Source organism: Culex quinquefasciatus, chromosome 1, assembly GCF_015732765.1.
Source record: "Culex quinquefasciatus strain JHB chromosome 1, VPISU_Cqui_1.0_pri_paternal, whole genome shotgun sequence".
In the NCBI taxonomy this organism is placed as follows: Eukaryota; Metazoa; Arthropoda; class Insecta; order Diptera; family Culicidae; genus Culex; species Culex quinquefasciatus.
The window spans coordinates 28,637,579-28,659,034 of NC_051861.1; the positions used below are offsets into that span (position 1 = coordinate 28,637,579).

At 35.6% G+C, this 21,456-nt stretch overlaps 1 protein-coding gene across 3 annotated transcripts in view; it reads right to left on the bottom strand.

Annotated features, from left to right (window-relative positions):
• LOC6042017 (cytoplasmic polyadenylation element-binding protein 2) overlaps positions 1–21,456 on the bottom strand; it is a 605,979-nt gene that overhangs the window by 415,685 nt on the left and 168,838 nt on the right. For all 3 annotated transcript variants that reach the window (XM_038254618.1, XM_038254624.1, XM_038254613.1), the window contains one exon: positions 15,063–15,168. In XM_038254618.1, coding sequence (XP_038110546.1) covers positions 15,063–15,168 — 106 coding nt within the window. The remainder of the gene's footprint in view (positions 1–15,062; positions 15,169–21,456) is intronic.

Here is a 21,456-nt window from a genome sequence, read left to right on the forward strand (position 1 = left end):
AGTGATATTGATGTACTTTTTTGAAGCCGGATTTCACTTAAATGTATGTAAACTATGTCCGGATCCACCATCCGACCCATTGTTGGTTAGGTTATCAAAAGACCTTTCCAACGAGTCTAAAACATTGAAGATCTGGCAACCCTGTCTCGAGATATGGCCACTTAAGTGATATTGATGTACTTTATTGAAGCCGGATCTCACTTAAATGTATGTAAACTATGTCCGGATCCACCATCCGACCCATCGTTGGTTAGGTTATCAAAAGACCTTTCCAACGAGTCTAAAACATTGAAGATCTGGCAACCCTGTCTCGAGATATGGCCACTTAAGTGATATTGATGTACTTTTTGAAGCCGGATCTCACTTAAATGTATGTAAACTATGTCCGGATCCATCATCCGACCCATCGTTGGTTAGGTTATCAAAAGACCTTTCCAATGAGTCCAAAACATTGAAGATCTGGCAACCCTGTCTCGAGATATGGTCACTTAAGTGATATTGATATACTTTTTTGAAGCCGGATCTCACTTAAATGTATGTAAACTATGTCCGGATCCACCATCCGACCCATTGTTGGTTAGGTTATCAAAAGACCTTTCCAACGAGTCCAAAACATTGAAGATCTGGCAACCCTGTCTCGAGATATGGCCACTTAAGTGATATTGATGTACTTTTTTGAAGCCGGATCTCACTTAAATGTATGTAAACTATGTCCGGATCCATCATCCGACCCATCGTTGGTTAGGTTATCAAAAGACCTTTCCAACGAGTCTAAAACATTGAAGATCTGGCAACCCTGTCTCGAGATATGGCCACTTAAGTGATATTGATGTACTTTTTTGAAGCCGGATCTCACTTAAATGTATGTAAACTATGTCCGGATCCATCATCCGACCCATCGTTGGTTAGGTTATCAAAAGACCTTTCCAACGAGTCCAAAACATTGAAGATCTGGCAACCCTGTCTCGAGATATGGTCACTTAAGTGATATTGATATACTTTTTTGAAGCCGGATCTCACTTAAATGTATGTAAACTATGTCCGGATCCACCATCCGACCCATTGTTGGTTAGGTTATCAAAAGACCTTTCCAACGAGTCCAAAACATTGAAGATCTGGCAACCCTGTCTCGAGATATGGCCACTTAAGTGATATTGATGTACTTTTTTGAAGCCGGATCTCACTTAAATGTATGTAAACTATGTCCGGATCCATCATCCGACCCATCGTTGGTTAGGTAATCGAAAGACCTTTCCAACGAGTCCAAAACATTGAAGATCTGGCAACCCTGTCTCGAGATATGGCCACTTAAGTGAAATTGATGTACTTTTTTGAAGCCGGATCTCACTTAAATGTATGTGTACTATGTCTGGATCCACCATCCGACCCATTGTTGGTTAGGTTATCAAAAGACCTTTCCAACGAGTCTAAAACATTGAAGATCTGGCAACCCTGTCTCGAGATATGGCCACTTAAGTGATATTGATGTACTTTTTTGAAGCCGGATCTCACTTAAATGTATGTAAACTATGTCCGGATCCATCATCCGACCCATCGTTGGTTAGGTTATCAAAAGACCTTTCCAACGAGTCCAAAACATTGAAGATCTGGTAACCCTGTCTCGAGATATGGTCACTTAAGTGATATTGATATACTTTTTTGAAGCCGGATCTCACTTAAATGTATGTAAACTAGGTTAGGTTATCAAAAGACCTTTTCAACGAGTGCAAAACATTGAAGATCTGGCAACCCTGTCTCGAGATATGGCCGCTTAAGTGATATCGATGTACTTTTTGGAAGCCGGATCTAAAAAATAGATGAAACTTGTGTACAGCCATTGTTGTGAGGAAGGCTCCAACCACATAGGTGGATTAAGTTAGTTTTGTTGAATATCTCAGGATTGAAATCGAATTTTGGGGATCTGTGAAGGTCAAAAGGTGAGGCATTGTGAGCTGCACAAAATGGCGTTCTTAACTCAATTTGGCCCAAAATGCACGTACGACAAGTTAGCACGATGGCGCCGACTTTTTGTCACTAAAACTTGATTGGCAAAAAACACTATTTTTTAGTTTTTTCATTTTCTGATAAGTTTTAGGGGATATAAAATGCCAACTTTTCAGAAATTTCCAGAATGGGCAAAAAAAAAATTCGGCTGAGTTATGAATTTTTGAATCAATACTAATTCTAAACAAAAATAATAAAAAGACCGATTTCGTAGAGAACTGCTCTTATGGTAACAATTTAACGGTACACATCAACCATAGCTATTGCACCCAGATTTCGGTTACAGACATTCTAGTATCTTCAATATTACGGGAACTACCGATATTCGTCCCCTAAATTACTGTCTTTGTAGTTATTTATAACAAAGTTTGACTATTTTTACAATTAGATTCTTGCAGGAATGGGTGAGTGCATAATTGGCAAAGGGAGCGCGTGGTCGTAAAAAAACATTCGGAGTGAAAAGTGTTTTTTTTTTGTTTGTGCCTTTTGTTTCGCATTTTTGTCGTGAATTGTGCGTTGCGAGGAGAAGATTACCCTCTGAAAATCCAGCGTCATCAGTGCATAATTGGCAAAGGGAGCGCGTGGCCGTAAAAAAATATTCGGAGTGAAAAGTGTTTTTTTTTTGTGCCTTTTGTTTCGCATTTTTGTCGTGAATTGTGCGTTGCGAGGAGAAGATTACCCTCTGAAAATGCAGCGTCATCAGTGCATAATTGGCAAAGGGAGCGCGTGGTCGTAAAAAAATATTCGGAGTGAAAAGTGTTTTTTTTTTTTTGTTTGTGCCTTTTGTTTCGCATTTTTGTCGTGAATTGTGATATAGTTTTCGATAAAAACGATCCGAGTTCGTTAGGTTTATCGCGTAACAAAATTATTTTGATTCATCAAGAACGTCGTGTGGTGCGCTAGTCTTTTTTGTGTTGAAAAGACCTTCCCATAGCTCCGTAGCTCGGAGGGCTCGACGTCGGTTGTTTGTGTGTTAAGCCCTCTCCATAGCATCGTAGCTCGAGAGGCAACGAAAATCAATACCTTATCTAGCTAATAGAAAGAAGATAGGAAGGCACTTGATGGTTGAGTTCGTCGCGTCTATTCCGTAACAAATTCATGAACTAAATGATTATATAATTAAAAATCAGACTACGCTGTCATTGCAGCATTGCGTTTAACACCTCATTTTATAAATAAATATTATTTGGTTATATCTTTCCACAGCCGGCTGTCTAAGATTAAACCATTTCATTAAAAATTTAGCAACAGTTAAACGGGGTCTCGTGGCGCAGGGGTAGCGGCTTCGGTTGCCGATCCCGATGATGCTATGAGACGCGGGTTCGATTCCCGCCTTATCCACTGAGCTTCTATCGGATGGTGAAGTAAAACGTCGGTCCCGGTTTCTCCTGTCTCGTCAGAGGCGCTGGAGCAGAAATCCCACGTTAGAGGAAGGCCATGCCCCGGGGGGCGTAGTGCCAATATTTTCGTTTTTTTTTTTTTTAAACGGGAAATGTCTCATCCGCAGCAACCGATTGTTTGCCTTGAGAATAAAATATAAAACCTTTCAACAAACACTATGATTTTGGGTCGCATCATCATCTTCTATGATGAATCCTGACCAAACACCCTATCCTACTAACCAATTTTCAGGTTCCTGGCGCTTGTGGGGTGTAAGCACAGAGTAAATCAGCTGCCCTAGTAGCAACCTGCGCTAACTAACATTCCCGTCCCTTAAAATCGAGATCTACAAACTGACATGGCGGGCGCCGTTGGTGGCCAATGACTGTTACCTATTCGCAACTGATCTTGCTTTAGCAATCATGGTGTTTTATCTTTTCAGCGCATTAATACATGCTGTTGATAAGGGAAACACCACTAGATCGTCGAAGCCTATGATCAGTAGTGCTGAAAGGATATTACGGTTCTGTTCAGCAACGGAGGAGCAACCATGGGTGATCTCTCATGCTCATGCTCATGCTCAATTAGATTCTTGCAGGAATGGGTCCGTAAGTTTGACAATTTTGAAATAAGAAGACAACAACTTCCTTGGTTGCTGTGAACCCTTAAATGGATGAATGAAGGATTACTTTAGGGTCACTAATCTTTTCGATACGTCAGTAATTCCTTTCGGAAAGAGCATAAGAAAAAAAGTCCTGCCCGTGTGGATCAATCGGACCGCGCACTGGACCCACAATCCAGAGGGTTGCGGTCCGTGGGTTTTATAGAAACCCTAGATGTTTGGGTATCAAAAGATCAGAAATTTTATGCCCTTTCCGATGCCACATAGGTTGACTTGTGAATCGTGGACCGGTTCGGATGCCGGCGGATTTTCCTACGACGTAATTCCGGGTTGGTACGAAATTCCAACGAAAAATCTATTCTATCGATACAAATACTCCCAAAACGGTGTTATACCCACTCCAAAATGTTTATTTAGCAATTATATGGTAATATATTGACATTTAGTTGAATTAAAAGTTTGCAAAATTAAGTTTAGATAAGTTTTATATAGAATTTCCAGAGTTATATAAACTTTTATACTAAGTAGTTAGTAAACTTTATATTCAATCCAAATTATTTTTTTAATCAGTCAAGGATGCCTATTTGGAGTTGGGAGACTGGATTTATGGTGATTTGTCAACAAATAACATTATTTATGTTAATTTTTCGAAAGGTGTACAAACTTTTTTTGCACCTTTTTTATTTTCGTAATAGTATTTGTTATATAACTTTTTATAGAAATCATCTTTTCATGAGCTTTTTGTAGCAAAATGTTTGGCATAAGTTTCTGAACAAAACGTAGTACTAGGTTCCTGTCAAACTTTAAATTTTTTACATGTTTCATCACAAAATGTGCATAGTGCCCAAGGGATGTAAATACTTTTTTTACATACTGTACAAATTAAAATAACAAGCCTTTAGAGACATGTGACTGAAAAAAGTGTTTTAAAACAGACTTTACACTAGTTCAGTTGTTTTGAAATCATGAATAAAAAAAGTAAATATTTGACGAAAACAAAAAATTAAGCAAAACAAAAATTTTGCTAAAGTAAACATCAAAAATAAAAAAAAATCATAAAACTTTTTAAGTAACCCAAACATGCTAAAAATGATTTGAAATTAAATTCAGCAGATTGTACTTAAATTTACATCAAAATTTTGAAGTTTTTTTGAAAATATATTATTTCCTCCCTATTTTTTCGGCCCGTCATTGAAGGGGGGTGACAAAAAATTCAATTAAAATTTGTACTAGTCTAAGGGTGACCTACACCCTACTAGGGTGGTCCCAAAAATTTCCATTTTAGTCAATTTTCGAAAAAAAATCACATCGGCGCCATTTTTACCGATTAAGCAGTTTAAAATGCAGATGAAAGATGATTACTTGGAAAAATAGTTTCAGTGTATGGAATTGATAACTTAGTACAAAAAGTTGTAATTTAATCTTTGAAAATAATGTCCTAAGTAGTTATAACGACCAGAAACAATGTGCCTTGTTGTTTTCTCAACAAATAAAAAATGTGTATATTCTTTATAATGAAACTTTAAGTAATGAGGATCTGATACATTTCGCCGAAGAGACTTTTCGAGAAAGGTTTTTTTATGTAGAAATCGTGGGAAAAGTTGTGTATTAATTTTTAACAGATCATAATTTTGTTTTGCAAGATATTTTAACGGGTTTCTCTCACTAAAGTTTTTATTTCATTTTTTTCTTAAAAATGATCATGCAAAATCTCAAAAAAATAAGAAAGTTCATGAAGAACAAACAAGTTTCCAAATAACTGTTTTTTCGTTGGAATAAATGCAAAAACTGCAGTTTTTTTTAAATCATTATTATTTGTAATGAAATGCTAATCATTTCACCCAAACGGCGGTCGCATGATTGTGATGCATGGCGGCATGAAAGTATATCAGAATCTGCATGAAAACTGTCCTCATGCATTTTTTGCGATTTAGGGGTATGACATTTTTGCCCGTTACCGACCATTATCGACATTACCGACGGTTTTTTGGTTGTATTTCACAAAAAAAAACTCCTTAACAGAACGAGGATTGAACCACCAACTTATTGATTATTGATCCGACACGCTACCACCGCGCCATGGACGCTTGATGAAATGTGAGTGAAAGAGCACCAACATATTCTTCTCTTTGAAGTGTTGCTCGGGGACGGGCCAGCATTATATGTGTTGGTGAGAACTGCAGATCGCTGAAATGTTTACACGCGGGCAAAAATGATCTACGGGCTTGCTGTAAAAAATGTTATAAAATGTGACATTTTCTGCAGCAAATCCACTGTTGCAGATTTTAAGATATATTTTTCCTTTGGGTGTTGTTAAAAAACTGCCAATGTGAAAAAAATCACAGTATTTCGTGTTCGTTAATCTCTCCACCAGCGATTGCGAGGAACTGATCATGTTTGAAACAAACAAAACCTTGAAGAAAAACGAAAAATACTCTTTCAAAAATGTAAACACTGCCATGTTTCAACGAACCACATGTTTAAATAAAGAAATATCTTTTCAAAGATTTTTCAAGAATTCCACCTTAAAAATAATGCAAAAACGCTAGAATAATCAAACGTGTTATTAAGCTGCTTGTTTTCAAAGAAACAACTTTATTTTTCTTAATTATGCTCATGTTTGAAAGAATGCAAAAAAAACATAGGTTTAAAAAAAACAATTAATTTTCAATGTTTTTTTTTTGAATAAATTGGTCATGTTTAAACGAATGCAAACACTCACTGGTTCGTAAAAAACGGATTTTTTTTCAAAAATCTGGTCTATTTGAAAAAATGCAAAAAGTTACAGTTGCAAATTGTAAAAAAAAATCCAAAACATGTTTTAAGCTAGTACACTATTTTAATGAATTGGTCATGTGCATAATCTCACAGATTTCTTAAAACGAAAACATTTTTACGATGAACTGGTCTTTATTGCAAAGCGCTGGTCATTTTGGATTGTTGATATGAGTTTTTGAATTCACAAAAAATATGAAAAAAGGATTGATTTTTAAATAACTTGTCCTGTTAATAAGAATTTGAAAATCACAGATTTTTTTCAATGAATACCCTTTTTTCAAAGAAAATTTCAAACCAAAAACCAATATAAATTATAAAACAACAAAGAATTTTCAAAAAAGTGCTATGTTGAACAGAGTGTCAAAATAGTAGTTTATGCAACAAGTTGCAAAAAGAGGATTTTTTCAGCACGAGTCGTGCATTTATCCAACAAGGTTCACCGAGTTGGATAAATACAAAGAGTGCTGAAAAAATCAAGTTTTGCAATGAGTTCCATACAACATTTTTTGCAATTCCGAAAAACACCCTTTGAGTGAAATTTTGAGTCAAATTTTCATGTATTTTGTCAATAAATCGTTTAAATCAAAAAAATGTTGAAAAGTGTTACTTTTCGAAACATGTGCTGAAAAGTTCAACTTTTCAGCATCCATTTGAGTGCTGAAAAGTAGAACTTTTCAGCATTTATTTTGAAAAGTGTTGCTATTCGATTCTGTTATTTTTGGTACAGAAAAGTAGGCTATTTCGTCGTTCAAGAATGACAGGAAAAGTACCCAAGTAACATTTATTTCCAGGAGTTCTACAAGAGCTATTCAAGATAGCTTCAGCATAGCAGTTTGGACCGCGGTAGGATAAAACTCTCTTCAAGTACTCTTCCAAACTCCTGAAGAAGATTTGAAGAGAATTTTATCCTACCGCGGTCCAAACTGCTATGCTGTAGTTATCTGGAATAGCTCTTGTAGAACTCCTGGAAAAAAATGTTACTTGGGTAAATAGTTTCACGACGGAATTGCAAAAAAAAATTGATATTTATAATATTTTTAAACGATCAAGTGAAAAAAATTCAAAACCCTCAGAAATGAGAAATAGTTTTTTAAGTTTCAATCCAAAACTCACGAAACAAACTTTTATTTAACAGTACTGATTTATTCTTCTGAATACTTTTTGTTCCTTTCGGCGAAATGTTGTTTCAGCGAAACTACTTAACGTAATCAATTTTGATATGAAGGCAAATTGACTTGGATGTAGTCGTTTTTACTACAATTATAATTATATTTGATACATTCTTAATTAGAGCGACATGTACATTTTATTTTTTTGCTTTTTTTTTAAAGATAGCGTGATCTTGAACTCATTATAACGATAAACCATTTATTTGTCACTTCGCATTCACCCTTATAATAAAACTGCCGTCAAATAAGTTAAAATAGTATTTTTGAAATACAAGATCTTTATAAGCATCGTTGTAGTCACCCTCATATTGATGTAAGGACGACAAATCAACAAGAGTTGAGTAGCCGTCCTTATCCTATTAGGTTTACGAATTAGTTTGAAACGTTGTAGAATATCAAATTGTGTATTCTTTCTAATCAGTTCAACAACAGCGATTAGGGCGATTCATCTTCAAAGTAAAACATCTTAACAACGCAAAACTCAATACTAAATGTTCAAATAAAAAGCTCGAAAATCCATGAATTCATTCCCCATCAACGAGCACCAATCCTCAAAGCTGAGGGCGAGCGCTGTCAACAACTCACAGAACGATTCAATGCTGATTCATAACGGCCAAGTCGTCATCGTGATTTTTTGGTGTGGGATGTTTCTTTGGCATTTTGCTCACCCCCTAGCTCTGTTGGAAAGAATTTTTGCTTGCAAGTTGATATCTGCGTTTCATCTGTTTGGGGGAGTCAGTGCAACCATAGAAGAAAAAAAAAAAAAAAACAACAGATCTGGAAAAATCACAGGAAAAACGATGCAAAGCGACGGGATGTTTTTCTCGGTTTTTCGTGCAAACTATTCATGGGAATTCCTGGTGCTGGCGCTGAGCTTGACGGACGCGGACAGTTCTGAAGATCTGGCAAGCAGAGGGCCTTTTGTTTTCTGATGAGAATTGCGATGAGCCACCATACCGGGTGGAAAAATCTCCGCCGTTTTCTGGTTTTGGCATTCGAGGAAATGCAGCTGCTTGAGTTGTTTTTCCCCCCAGCGAGTAATCGTTGAAATGGGAGCTCGTCATTATGTTGGGCGAACAATGGAAAATTGTTGGATATTGAAGCATGAATTATGGTTTTTGAATGTCAGAGGTATAAAAAGTGTCATTAAATATACCCACATTGACATTTCGAAATGGAATATCGTCCTTCTTCAGGGTCATCTATGCTATTTTTGCTTCGTCGTGCCTTATTATTTACACTGAGCAAAAAAAAAACCATCAACATCTGCATGAATCATCACAAATTAACGTTCCAAGCTGTCACGGGGGATATCTTTGCGTGTGTAAGAGGACCTCATCGTGGAACGTGTTGTCACATACATTAAAACCGAGATCCAGATAAGCTGAAAAGAAGGGAAGGAAAAACAGGGGGTCCGTCCTCTTCATCGAGGAGAGATTTTGCTGCTGTTCAGCGTCAGTACTTTGGACAGTAAATTATCCCCCGGTCGTCCATCTGACATCACACACACACACTCACCAACAAAAGAAAGCTAACCACTTTTTTGACTTTTCCACTTGTCACTTTGGGGTTTCATCAAGAAAACAGTGACCGCCACCACCTGGGAGAGCACTGCGCTATTCGGCTAATTTATCGCTACATCATTAATTTATTCCCCTCCAGATTAACGCGGGACAACCACTTGGGAGTTTTTGGGACAAGGGATTTCTGGGGACTCTTTGGAAAGCCTCCTTTTTGTTGCTAAAACTGTCTTACAATATGAGAAAAAAGGGGCTGGTGGGGTAAAACAGCCAAGAAGAAGAACAAATATCCCCAATTAATTTTGAAATTATATTAATTTATTGGAAAAATAAAAAAAAACTTCAGAATAAAACATCTATTTTAATTGAAACAATTGCATCGTCGCTCCCCTCGTCGCCACATCTGTCAAAGTGAAAAGGCTCAAACCTGAAAAAAATTACCCTCCTGGTCATCCTCCGTCCGTCAGAGTCATCGTGTCAACAACAACAACAGCACCGCACCGCCAACAATGGCGCTGTGATAAACAATATCATCAATCATCAACGCTTTGTTTTTTGCCTGCTTCTGTTTCTGGGTTTGTGCCTCCGCAAACCAACTCCCACACACGCGCATTGCATTTGTGATGGTATAGAGTGGAGGGGACAATTGGGTTAATCCAACCTGCTCTACTGCTCATGTTTGAACAAATGGAAAACTAGCAAAAATATAACAGATTTATAAAAATATTAAAGATAATATTGAAATATTGTAAACCCACAGTCAAACAGACGTAAATCTCGCTTGAAATCCATCAATGAGAGATATAACGACTGATTTGAATTCAAATGTAGTTCTCGGAGTTTCCACCAAGAATGATGGCGCCACCGTCAAGGCCCGTTTCACATTGACGTTTGAGCTAGTTCCTTTCGTCGCCGTCGTGCTAACGTGTCGTTCGTGCATTTTGGGCCAAATTGAGTTAAGAATGCCATTTTGTGCAGCTCACATTGCCTCACCTTTTGACCTTCACAGATCCCCAAAGTTCGATTTCAGTCCTGAGAAATTGAACGAAATCCGTGCATATTTGTCACTTTACATATGAAAGTAGTTTCAATCTTGTCATGCTATCTTGTCACCCCCTGAAAATTGATGTAAGTGCGACAACTGGCCAAAGAGATTTCAGGTCAGAACGTGTTTGACGCACGTACAAGTTAGACTACCGTAAACATTTGTAATTATAATTCGGGACTCCAGCAACCAACTTCAACCAAACTTCGGAACAATGCACATAAGGGACAGCCAAACAAACGTGTTTGTTATTGTTTACATTGCGTGTAAGGTCCACCACCTCATTGTATCAAGTCCTTTAAATTTAGAAGCTTTTTTGAAAAAAAAAATCCCTCTGATCCCGGTGTTATGTAAGGAGGGTAAGGTGATACAAATGAGACATCTAACACGGTTGACGGTGGAACTAGGAATGATCTTTATTTTAACTTCAAACTTATTGCTAACTTAAACTTAAGCCTTGTTGGCTGTGGTGAATTCCTAGAACAAGATGGCTAATAAGCCACACCTACTTTTTGGCTATTTACCATCGAGTACTCTTTCGGTGGTCGCTTGAATATAACAAAGTGCTTGGTGCATGTTTGTCAACATCTGGTACCCATCAAAGAGGGTCAGTGTTAAACACAACACGGAAAGCAACTGCTGACTTCAAAGTGTCACAGAATGTGGGCCACAAGAAGGTCGCCCAAGAAGTAGAACATAAATAATTTGTTACTGACTCAAGTGTTGTAATTTGAGTCAGCGTTAAATGATACGTTGCATATGTCGACCCACTACACCGGTCTAACCTAGAGGTTAGGTCCGTTAGCTTTGTCCAGGTGTAGGAGTCGCCTCTCTGGGTCCTGCCTCGGTGGAGTTGCTGGCAAGGGTTTTCATCAAGGCCTCAGACTAGCAAGTAATTAATATTTCTTTGATTTTTAGCTGATAATTAGGTAATTCTTTAATTACTTAGTAATTCATGATAATTAGAGTAATTTAAAGTAATTAATTGGTAATTAAAGTAATTTTTGAGTAATTAAAGTAATTGATGTTTTTTAAAATTGTCCTTTTTTCAACGAAACTATTCACTTTTTATATTTAATCTATTATAACAGTATTTTATTAATTTCAAATAAGAGTGAAACACAAAGATTAAAAAACTGATTCTGTATGTTGAAGGCTTTATTCACCAAAGTTCTCCTTTAAACTATCCTAAAATTTATTTTTATCATGTTGTTTATCGAAGCTGATAAACAACAAAAGGCCATGATATTACCCAGTGAATTTTTTTTTGTGAATCCTAAATCTATTCATTTTTATCAAGTAATTATAAAAAAATATGGTTTTTTTTGCAAGAACTACATTAGAATTGATTATTTTTTTTTAAGCTTTTCCTTCTAATAGGCAGTCAACATTATTTGAAGTTTATGTGGAATCAAATATTCAAACTCGAAATGTACTTAATTATCACTGAAAAAACAAAGTTTTCAAGAGATGGCTATTTAAAAATCAATAAAAATATATTTTTTTTATATTTTTCATCATCTGCAGAAATTGACAGTCCTGTTATATCTCTCTATTATGAGCTAAGCTATTTTCCCGAAAAAAAATCCAAATATTTTTGAGACAAATGGTAAAAATCAAACTCAGTGTTGCAGAAATTAAATCTAATGTACAGTATGTAAAAAAGTATTTACACTTGCACTATGCACATTTGTGATGAAACATGTAACAATTTAAAGTTTGACAGAATCCTAGTACTACGTTTTGTTCAGAAACTCATGCCGAACATTTTGCTACAAGAAGCTCATGAAAGATGTTTTCTATAAAAGTTATATAACAATAACTATTACAAAAATAAAAAGGTGCAAAAAGTTTGTACACCTTTCGAAAATTAACATAAATAATGTTATTTGTTGACAAATCACCATAAATCCAGTCTCCATCCTTGACTGATTAAAAATAATTTGGATTGAATATAAAGTTTACTAACTACTTAGTATAAAAGTTTATGTAACTCTGGAAATTCTATATAAAACTTATCTAAACTTAATTTTGCAAACATTCAATTTAACAAAATGTCAATATATTACCATAAAATTGCTATTTAAACATTCTGGAGTGGGTATAACACCGTTTTGGGGGTCTTTGTATCGCTAGAATAGATTTTTCGTTGGAATTTCGTACCAACCCGGAATTACGTCGTCGGAAAATCCGCCGGCATCCGAACCGGTCCACAATTCACAAGTCAACCTATGTGGCATCGGAAAGGGCATAAAATTTCCGATCTTTTGATACTCATACATTCAGGTTTTCTATAAAAGCTACGTTTTTAAATACTTAGGTAAAAACGTTGTTATGGTTTCGTTTGAGCAATCTGCCAAAAATGTATGGAATTTCGTAATTTTTGTTCTCGTGGATCAAACTTACTCTTTGCCCAGGTATTTAAAAACGTAGATTTTAAAGAAAACCTAGATGTTTGGGTATCAAAAGATCGGAAATTTTATGCCCTTTCCGATGCCACATAGGTTGACTTGTGAATTGTGGACCGGTTCGGATGCCGGCGGATTTTCCGACGACGTAATTCCGGGTTGGTACGAAATTCCAACGAAAAATCTATTCTAGCGATACAAAGACCCCCAAAACGGTGTTATACCCACTCCAGAATGTTTAAATAGCAATTTTATGGTAATATATTGACATTTTGTTAAATTGAAAGTTTGCAAAATTAAGTTTAGATAAGTTTTATATAGAATTTCCAGAGTTATATAAACTTTTATACTAAGTAGTTAGTAAACTTTATATTCAATCCAAATTATTTTTTAATCAGTCAAGGATGCCTATTTAGAGTTGGGAGACTGGATTTATGGTGATTTGTCAACAAATAACATTATTTATGTTAATTTTTCGAAAGGTGTACAAACTTTTTTTGCACCTTTTTTATTTTTGTAATAGTTATTATTATATAACTTTTTATAGAAAACATCTTTTCATGAGCTTCTTGTAGCAAAATGTTCGGCATGAGTTTCTGAACAATACGTAGTACTAGGTTCCTGTCAAACTTTAAATTGTTACATGTTTCATCACAAAATGTGCATAATGCCCAAGGGGTGTAAATACTTTTTTTACATACTGTAAATGTCACGTTGGAACTTATTTTCAGTAACAGATTTGTTTTTAATTTGCTTGAAAAAAAAAAACATGCAAAGTTATGTCAAACCAATGTTTGAGAAATTTTTTAAAACTAAACGTTATTTTGATGAATTTCACAATTTTTAAGAAGTTTATGTTTGGCTCGAATAATCCGGGGGCCTTTTTTAAAACAACTTTTATATTTTAATGGAATTCGACTTTGGAAGCTGAAAATATTTTAAAAATTCATATATTGAAGTAAAACAGCACAGTATTTTTTGCTTTTATGACAAACATGCAATTTGGGCATTTTTGACGATTGATCGCCTATAGCTTTTTTTAATAAAAATTATACGTGAAATTCACAATATCCAGATTGGTACAAAAAAAAAAAGCAAACAGCATAATTTTTGAAAGAGCTATCGAAATAACAATTTATAAATTATTTAGTTTAGAATAATTTTATAAATGAATACTTAAATTTAAATTAATTTTTTTATCGTTTTGAGAAGTAATTAAGTAATTTGTGTAATTAATCATTTTGGACCAGTAATTAAATGGCAGACTGGCAAGTAATAAACGCTTCTGGATACCCTTGGTCGCTGGTAGGTAGATGGATTCACAATCCAAAGGTCGTCCGTTCAATTCTCGGGGTGGATGGAAGCTTAGGTGTAAAAAGAGGTTTGCAAATGCCTCAAAAAACAAGCCTCCTGACACCTAGTTTTGGGTAGGAATCTCGTAATTGAGAACGCCAAGGCAATGCTGTAGAGCAAATAATTTGATTTAGTTTTTTTAGACTTGACATTTCTCGATTACTTTTGCATAAGCTCCTAAAAGGAAAGCCATGGCATATAAAATGTTTTGAAAAAGTAATCTAGATGAAATAGATTAATGCCGTTTAACAATTCTTCAAGCGGTCGACGGATGATGGATGAAATATTTCACAGCCAAATTAAATAAAACAAAAGTGGCTTGTAAAAAATCGAAGAAAGTTAGGTTAGGTTGCTTAAATTTCAATTCTCATTTTTGGAATTCTCGAAACATTTGGGATGATAAGAGCAATGCGACGGACTGCTGACAATTTAAACTTCAAAATATTCCATAGCTATAGCTGTTGTGTCATATTCCAACTGTCAGTATGGCATGAGCCGCTAAATTTTTGCGATGAAGTGTTTAAAAATGCCACCAAAATTGTAAGTTTAACCATTCTGCTCATTTCTTTCCAACTCGTCTTTCGAAAGACCCACCTAATTCAGCAAGATGTTCAATCCTGCCGAAGGAATCTAGTGGTGTGCTCGCAATAACAATGATCATAATTTGAACAATTTCATTTAATCTCACTATCAAACGATATCTTTCCTGAAACTCTTGTCAACCACCATCAATTTCCCGCCGACGGGCCTGACCCCTGTCGTCACTGTTTCGATGCTACTCACCTTTCAAATGATCCGGCTGGGACGCTTCGCCAACGTTCCGCATGATGTCGCTGAGGCAGTGCTCGAGCGAACGCATATCTAATCCATTGTTTAATCCGGTGCGGTCCTGAAGAAGAAGAAGTTAGAAGAAGAAACAGATGAAACAAGATTAAGATTTCAACGGTAATTAATGTCGCTTTTTAGGGAGGGGCTGGGAGCGGGGGTGGAGCGTGGAAGTTTCAAAGTACTTTTCACTTTTCAAGGGAAAAGAGGGAGGGAACCTCTTGTTAACCATGGCTTCACAGTTCCGTTTATGAGTGTTAGTGTGTGTGTGTGCGTGGAAAAAGGTGTTTTGGCTGGGAAAAACTTTCGCCGGCGAGCGATTAAGAGCCAAACTTTTCCACTTGATTCGTGAGCACATTTTGGGCAATTTTCGGGCTCGGTTGGGGGTGAAAAATATCGGGGCGTCCGGGCCTGGCTTGGAAGTTGTTTAAAATTTTCCGAAAGTCTGCGTGTAGCGAATGTCGTTTTCCGGAGCCGATTTCGAAATAAAGTGTGAAAGTTGAATTTGAGCGAGCAATTCCTGGGAGTGAGAGGAGTTGTGGAGTCTGTCTGGGAAATTAAGTTCACGTTGTCTGTGTCATTTGAGGTGCTCGAAGGCGGAGAGAATATTAATCACTGCCTTACCACTGTCAGGAATGTGGAAGTGGAAAAGTTTTGCTCTTACAGATTGGTAAGAAATGAATAAACTTGAGAAAGATGAACTTGAGATCATCAAGCTTAGCACAGAATTTCGTTTCTTTGCTGCACTTGAAACATTTCATTTGACAGAAATTGCAGGCGTGTTGTTATTCCAAAATGTTAAATCTGATAAATTTTACAGCATATATCAGTTTGACATTTTACAAAAACGCAATGAAAAAAAATTAAAGTTTTAGTACGTTTCCAATTTCTTTTGAAATTGAACCCAGTTGAAAAACCAAACAGCTTACAATAGTTTTATCTATCAGCAAGTTCTGGTACAAAAACCACCCAGAATCGGTCTGGCAATAACCAAACAACAACAGCAAGAGATACCACAAGCGAAAAACCATCCTTCACCAAGGAAAAACTCAACAGCTGTTGCCTTTTGAAATGTTACTGAACATTCCTCTTGCTTCTTGGCCAAACCTACAAGCACACACCTCCACCATGAATCAGAAGAACTTTCGGGCAAGAACTAGCACCAGCAATAGTAGAAGAAGCTAGACGGAGATTCTTACATAAACCATTCCGTTCCTGGGGCTGCCGGTGCTTTGCTACCTTGAATAAGCAAGCCGGGCTCAGAACCACAGAACTAACCCCAAAGCAGGCCAGTCAAGCTGAAATGAAGCCGCCCAGACAGACGTGGTTGCTCACAGACAAGTGGATGGTACGGTTTGAGTGGTTTTGTTTGAAACATTTCAAAAACAGTAAACGTCGCAAGCTTACGACTCAGCTGTTAAACTTAAAAATGCGTTGAAAGTTTTGTTGTTTTGGAAACAATTCATCGTACAAATTCAATGATCACAGTTACATTGTTAACCGCGGTGGATTTTGTTGAAATAATTCAAACTGTCAAAAATCCACCAAAGCATCTTCCACATTGATCACACCAAAAACTGTGGTAGAATAGTATCCACTTGGTATCTACGGGATCGACTGCGATAAATTTTTGACAGTTCGACGCCAATGAATTATTTCAAGACAATCTATCGCGTTTAACCAAAATCACATGAACAATACAACTAAGCTGTTGCGTAGAGGCGTTGTAGAGGCGAATGCACAAACTGTGTAAAGCCTTTATAATAAAAACAAACCAAACTTGATGTATGAAACATTTCATAACTGAATCACTTTACTTTTTTATGGGAGGGCGACTTTTGGCATCACCAATCATTTGAAATATGCTTCTTTGTATAATTTCGCTACATTAGTGCAATGAAATGATTAAAAAAAATCACCAGAAATTTTGACTTTGACTAGTTTCAGCTTCTGAGGTCCAGCGATGGCATGATCATCATCAAAAGAACATCTTTGGACGTTCATCAAGAGAAAAAATCCGAAGGGAGCATGGCTCTCCTCTCTCGCGCACGAAAGATCGGTAAAAAGAATCTGATAAAATCATCATCTTGATTATCCGGCGGAACATCTTTTTCACTACTACACTTGCAAGTGTAACGCCTCACGTCAAAAAATGACCTGTCACATCTTGTAGATGGGCGATGTGTGTAAACAGGATGTGCGACAAAAGGTCGAAAGACATAAGGTCGAATGGACAAAATGTCGATCATTTCCATCCTTGTAGTAATGATCTTTTTTTTAAATAAGCAGAATTTTATCTAAACTAGTGTTTGAGAAGATTTCCATTCTTTCAAACATGAGTTTATTTTTATTTTGAAAAATAACCTATTCTTGATTGTTGTAATATTATTGTCAGATTTTCCCTTCATTCAAACATGAGCAGTTCTGAGAACAAAAGTTCGACTTTTAAAATATTTTAGAAGCTTGTTTTTATTTTTAAAACTACCAATTTTTGAATATCAAAACATTTTTGTGAGTTTTTCTATTCTTTCAAACATGAGCTGTTCTTCAAAAAAAAAAGTTCGACTTATAAAATATTTTGGAAGATTTTTTTTAAAACAACATTTTCTTGTTTGTCGTAATATTTATGTAAGCTTTTCCATTCATTCAAACATGAGCAGTTCTCTGAAAAAAAAAATAGCTCGACTTCTGAAATATGTTGGATTTTTTTTTTATTTAAAAAAAAAACAACCTATTCTTGATTGTCAAAATGTTTCTGTGAGTTATTCCATTCTTTTAAACATGAGCAGTTCCTTGGGCGTCATCCATAAAGTATGTCACGCTCTAGGGGGAGGGGGTCTGAGAAAGTGTGACATTGCGTGTTATAAGTATATGGAAAGCGTGACAAAGGGGGGGGGAGGGGGGGTAAATTTTAGCTGATTTTAGCGTGACGTACTTTATGGATGAAGCCTTAAAACAAAAACTCGACTTATAAAATATTTGAAAAGTTTATTTTTATTTTTGAAAACAACATTTTCTTGATTGTCAAAAAAATTTCGGAGTTTTTCCATTCTTTCAAACATGAGCAGTTTCTTGAAAAAAAAGTTCAACTTTTGAAATTTGTTGGAAGTTTATTTTTATTTTCAAAAACAACTTATTCGTGCCTGTCAACATATTTTTGTGAATTTTCCATTCTTTCAAACTAGAGCGTCCAATTTCCCGTCCCGGGAATTCCCGTAAAAAATATTTCCCGTTTCCCGGGAAATTTTTAATAAATTTCCCGGGAATTCCCGAAATTCAAGCTGAAGTTTACATTTTCTTAATATTTTTGGAACATTTTTTTTAAATGCTCTAGAAAAAATGGAGAAACTCAATTTAATTTCAAGATTTATTTCTGATAATATTGGTTTCTGAAGCAACTGGTAATGGACCTAGCTTAATGAAAATAAACTTTTACAATTCAGGTAAGCTTTTTGAAGAATAACTGGATACAGAATAAAGAATACGAATAGTTTACGTATTTGTTTACCATGATTAAATTAGATGAAAATTGAATTGGTTTCATTAAATATTTCAAATAGGTTTTTGCAAGAAGAATTACTTCAATTCGTTCAAAAAAAATCAATTTAAAGTAAAAGAATTATGAAGCACTGCTGCAACAATGGGTGTTAGAAGGTTAACTTTGTATTGTTTAAGAGGTGCCCGAAAAATGCAAACATGGTTGAATAACATGCTCCAAATATTTGAAAACATTGAGTTGTTTGAAGTTAGTTTTTTTTAGATTTTTAAGGAAAAACTTAACTTGGTTTAGAGAAGTTATTTGTTATAAAACTTTCTCAAAATGGATATATTTTTTACTTTCTCAAACTGGTCAAAGAGGCAAGTCTTAAAGAAATTTAAGATTGCGGAGTACGAATTTATTTTACTTACTGTCCAAACAGTTTGATGAAAAAATACTTTTCAACAAAAATACAAGAGATCATTTTTTGATTTATTGTACGATTTGAGCTTAAACAATTAGAAAAATATACATTTTCTTGTAGTTGTATGAATTTTTACATGCAGTCAAGCTATTAGTTGATCTTTACACTTATTTTAACCATTAAAGTCGCTGTTCTATTCAATTTTGGTGCAAAATATGATTCAGAACTAAGATTAGAGCAATCTTCAATAATTAAAATTTCCCGGGAATTCCCGGGATTTCCCGGGAAATTGGTTGAAAATTTCCCGTTTCCCGGGAAATTGGTAACCCCGGGAAATTGGACGCTCTATTTAAAAAATGAGCAGATCTTCCAAAAAATAGTTCGACTTCTAAAATATTTTTTAAGTTTTTATTTAATTTTTAAAGAACCTGTTCTTGTTTGTCGTAATATTTTTGTGAGTTTTTCCAATCTTTCAAACATGAGCAGTTCTTTGAAAAAAAATCGACTTCTGAAATGTGTTGAAAGTTTAGTTTTATTTTTAAAAACAACCTATTCTTGATTGTCAAAATATTTTTGTGAGTTTTTCCCTTCTTTCAAACATGAGCAGTTCCTTAAAACAAAAGTTCGACTTTTAAAATATTTTGAAAGTTTGTTACTATTTTTTAAAAAAAACAACCAATTCTTGATTGTCAACATATTTTTGTAAGTTTCCACTTTTTCAAACATGAACTGTTCTTTCAAAAAAAATGTTCTATTTCTTTTATATTTTTTAAAATTATATTATATTTTCAAAAACAACATTTTCTTGTTTGTCGTAATATCTTTGTGAGTTTTTCCATTCTTTCAAACATGAGCAGCTCTTTGAAAAAAAAGTTCGTTGACCTCTGATATATTTTGGAAGTTTATTTTTATTTATAATAACAACTTACTGTTGACTGTCGTAAATTTTTTGTGAGTTATTCCATTATTTCAAATATGAGCAGATCTTCAAAAAAAGTTCGACTTCTAAAATATTTCTTAGGCTATTATTTTATTTTTAAAAACATTTTTAAAGTGTCGTAATGATTTTGTTAATTTTTCCATTATGTCAAATATTAGCGGTTGTTTTTTTAAATTCTTGTTCTTAAATATTTTAAAAGTTTTTATTTTATTTCTCAAATTGTTGGAAAGAACCCCCCCCCCCCTCTCCCCTTCCCCTTTCAAAAAGTCTCCAACAATCCGGAGGCAAGACCTCTACAATTTTAAAATATACAAGTGAAATTAAAGAAAAACGTTTAAATCACCTTATCGTTATTTGTGTATTTAGGCTTAAATCAAAAGTTTTGTTTGGTAAAATGTTTTTTTTCTTTTTAATTCGACCTTTTGTCCTGTCGACGTTTTGTTCATTCGACCTTTTGTCCACTTTCGACCTTTTGTCCATTCGACCTTTTGTCCACTTTCGACCTTTTGGCATTCGACCTTTCGTCATACATTCGTGTAAACAAAGTGAAATTAATATTTTTGAGTGGTGCTGACAAGGAAATTCACCAAAAAATCATCAACAGATTGATTTTCTTGGAGAATTTCGGGAGCGATTTTCTTTTTCGTGATTTGCCTCCTCTCTCTTTCGCGGGTTAAGAAAGTTTGCAAGCGAAATTGATTTTTTCGCGATTATTCCATATCTTACGATCATTTTTTGATCATTGAAACATTTCACAAACGCCTCCTCCGCTTGTCTGTGTCGTTTCTTACTGCTCCCGGAAAATCAACAATGGGAAGTGCACAAGAAAGAGCTACAGGGGGGTTCTAACGGTATCTAGGTCGTATAAATATTTTCTTATTGGATTTTGAATGAAATATATCGAAAATACGCTTCGTGAAAGTTGACTCGGGGAGATCGCGTGGTCGGTAGGATGGTGGGGAAAATCCTGGAACTTTCTTCCGCCGGCGAGCTACGTATGCGGTATGCATCGATTTTGAGCCATTAGTCTTCCTCACCGAGCATCGGGAACAGCAGCTGCTGGGAGTTTGTTTGTGCCTGGCATTATCTTCTGCTGCTGCTGGTGGTGCTTCTTGAGCTGGGTGTAGGGGAGAGTTGCTGAAATTGGTATTAATTTTTTGAATAGATTTTTATTGAAGAGCACACTCTTAAATGAGCAATGCTACTTCTTTGAGCAAATCAGTTCCTTGTAGGCTCTATTACTCTAAACAAAAACAGTGGTTGCTCACTCTTGGACAACGAAATGAGCGAGAGTAGAGAGAAGACAGCATTCAACGAGCTTTCATTGTGGAGCTTGCTCGTTCTTCTTCCAAACAGCCAACCTCTCCTATACAGAAACTAGATCCTTTCAACGTACGACAACGGTTGCCTGCTCTAAATCCCCCACAAAACTCACACACGTGTGACTACCGATTAGCTCTCACACGGCCACCTCAAGAATGCAACCCATCTCGAACCCCTTACTGAAAGA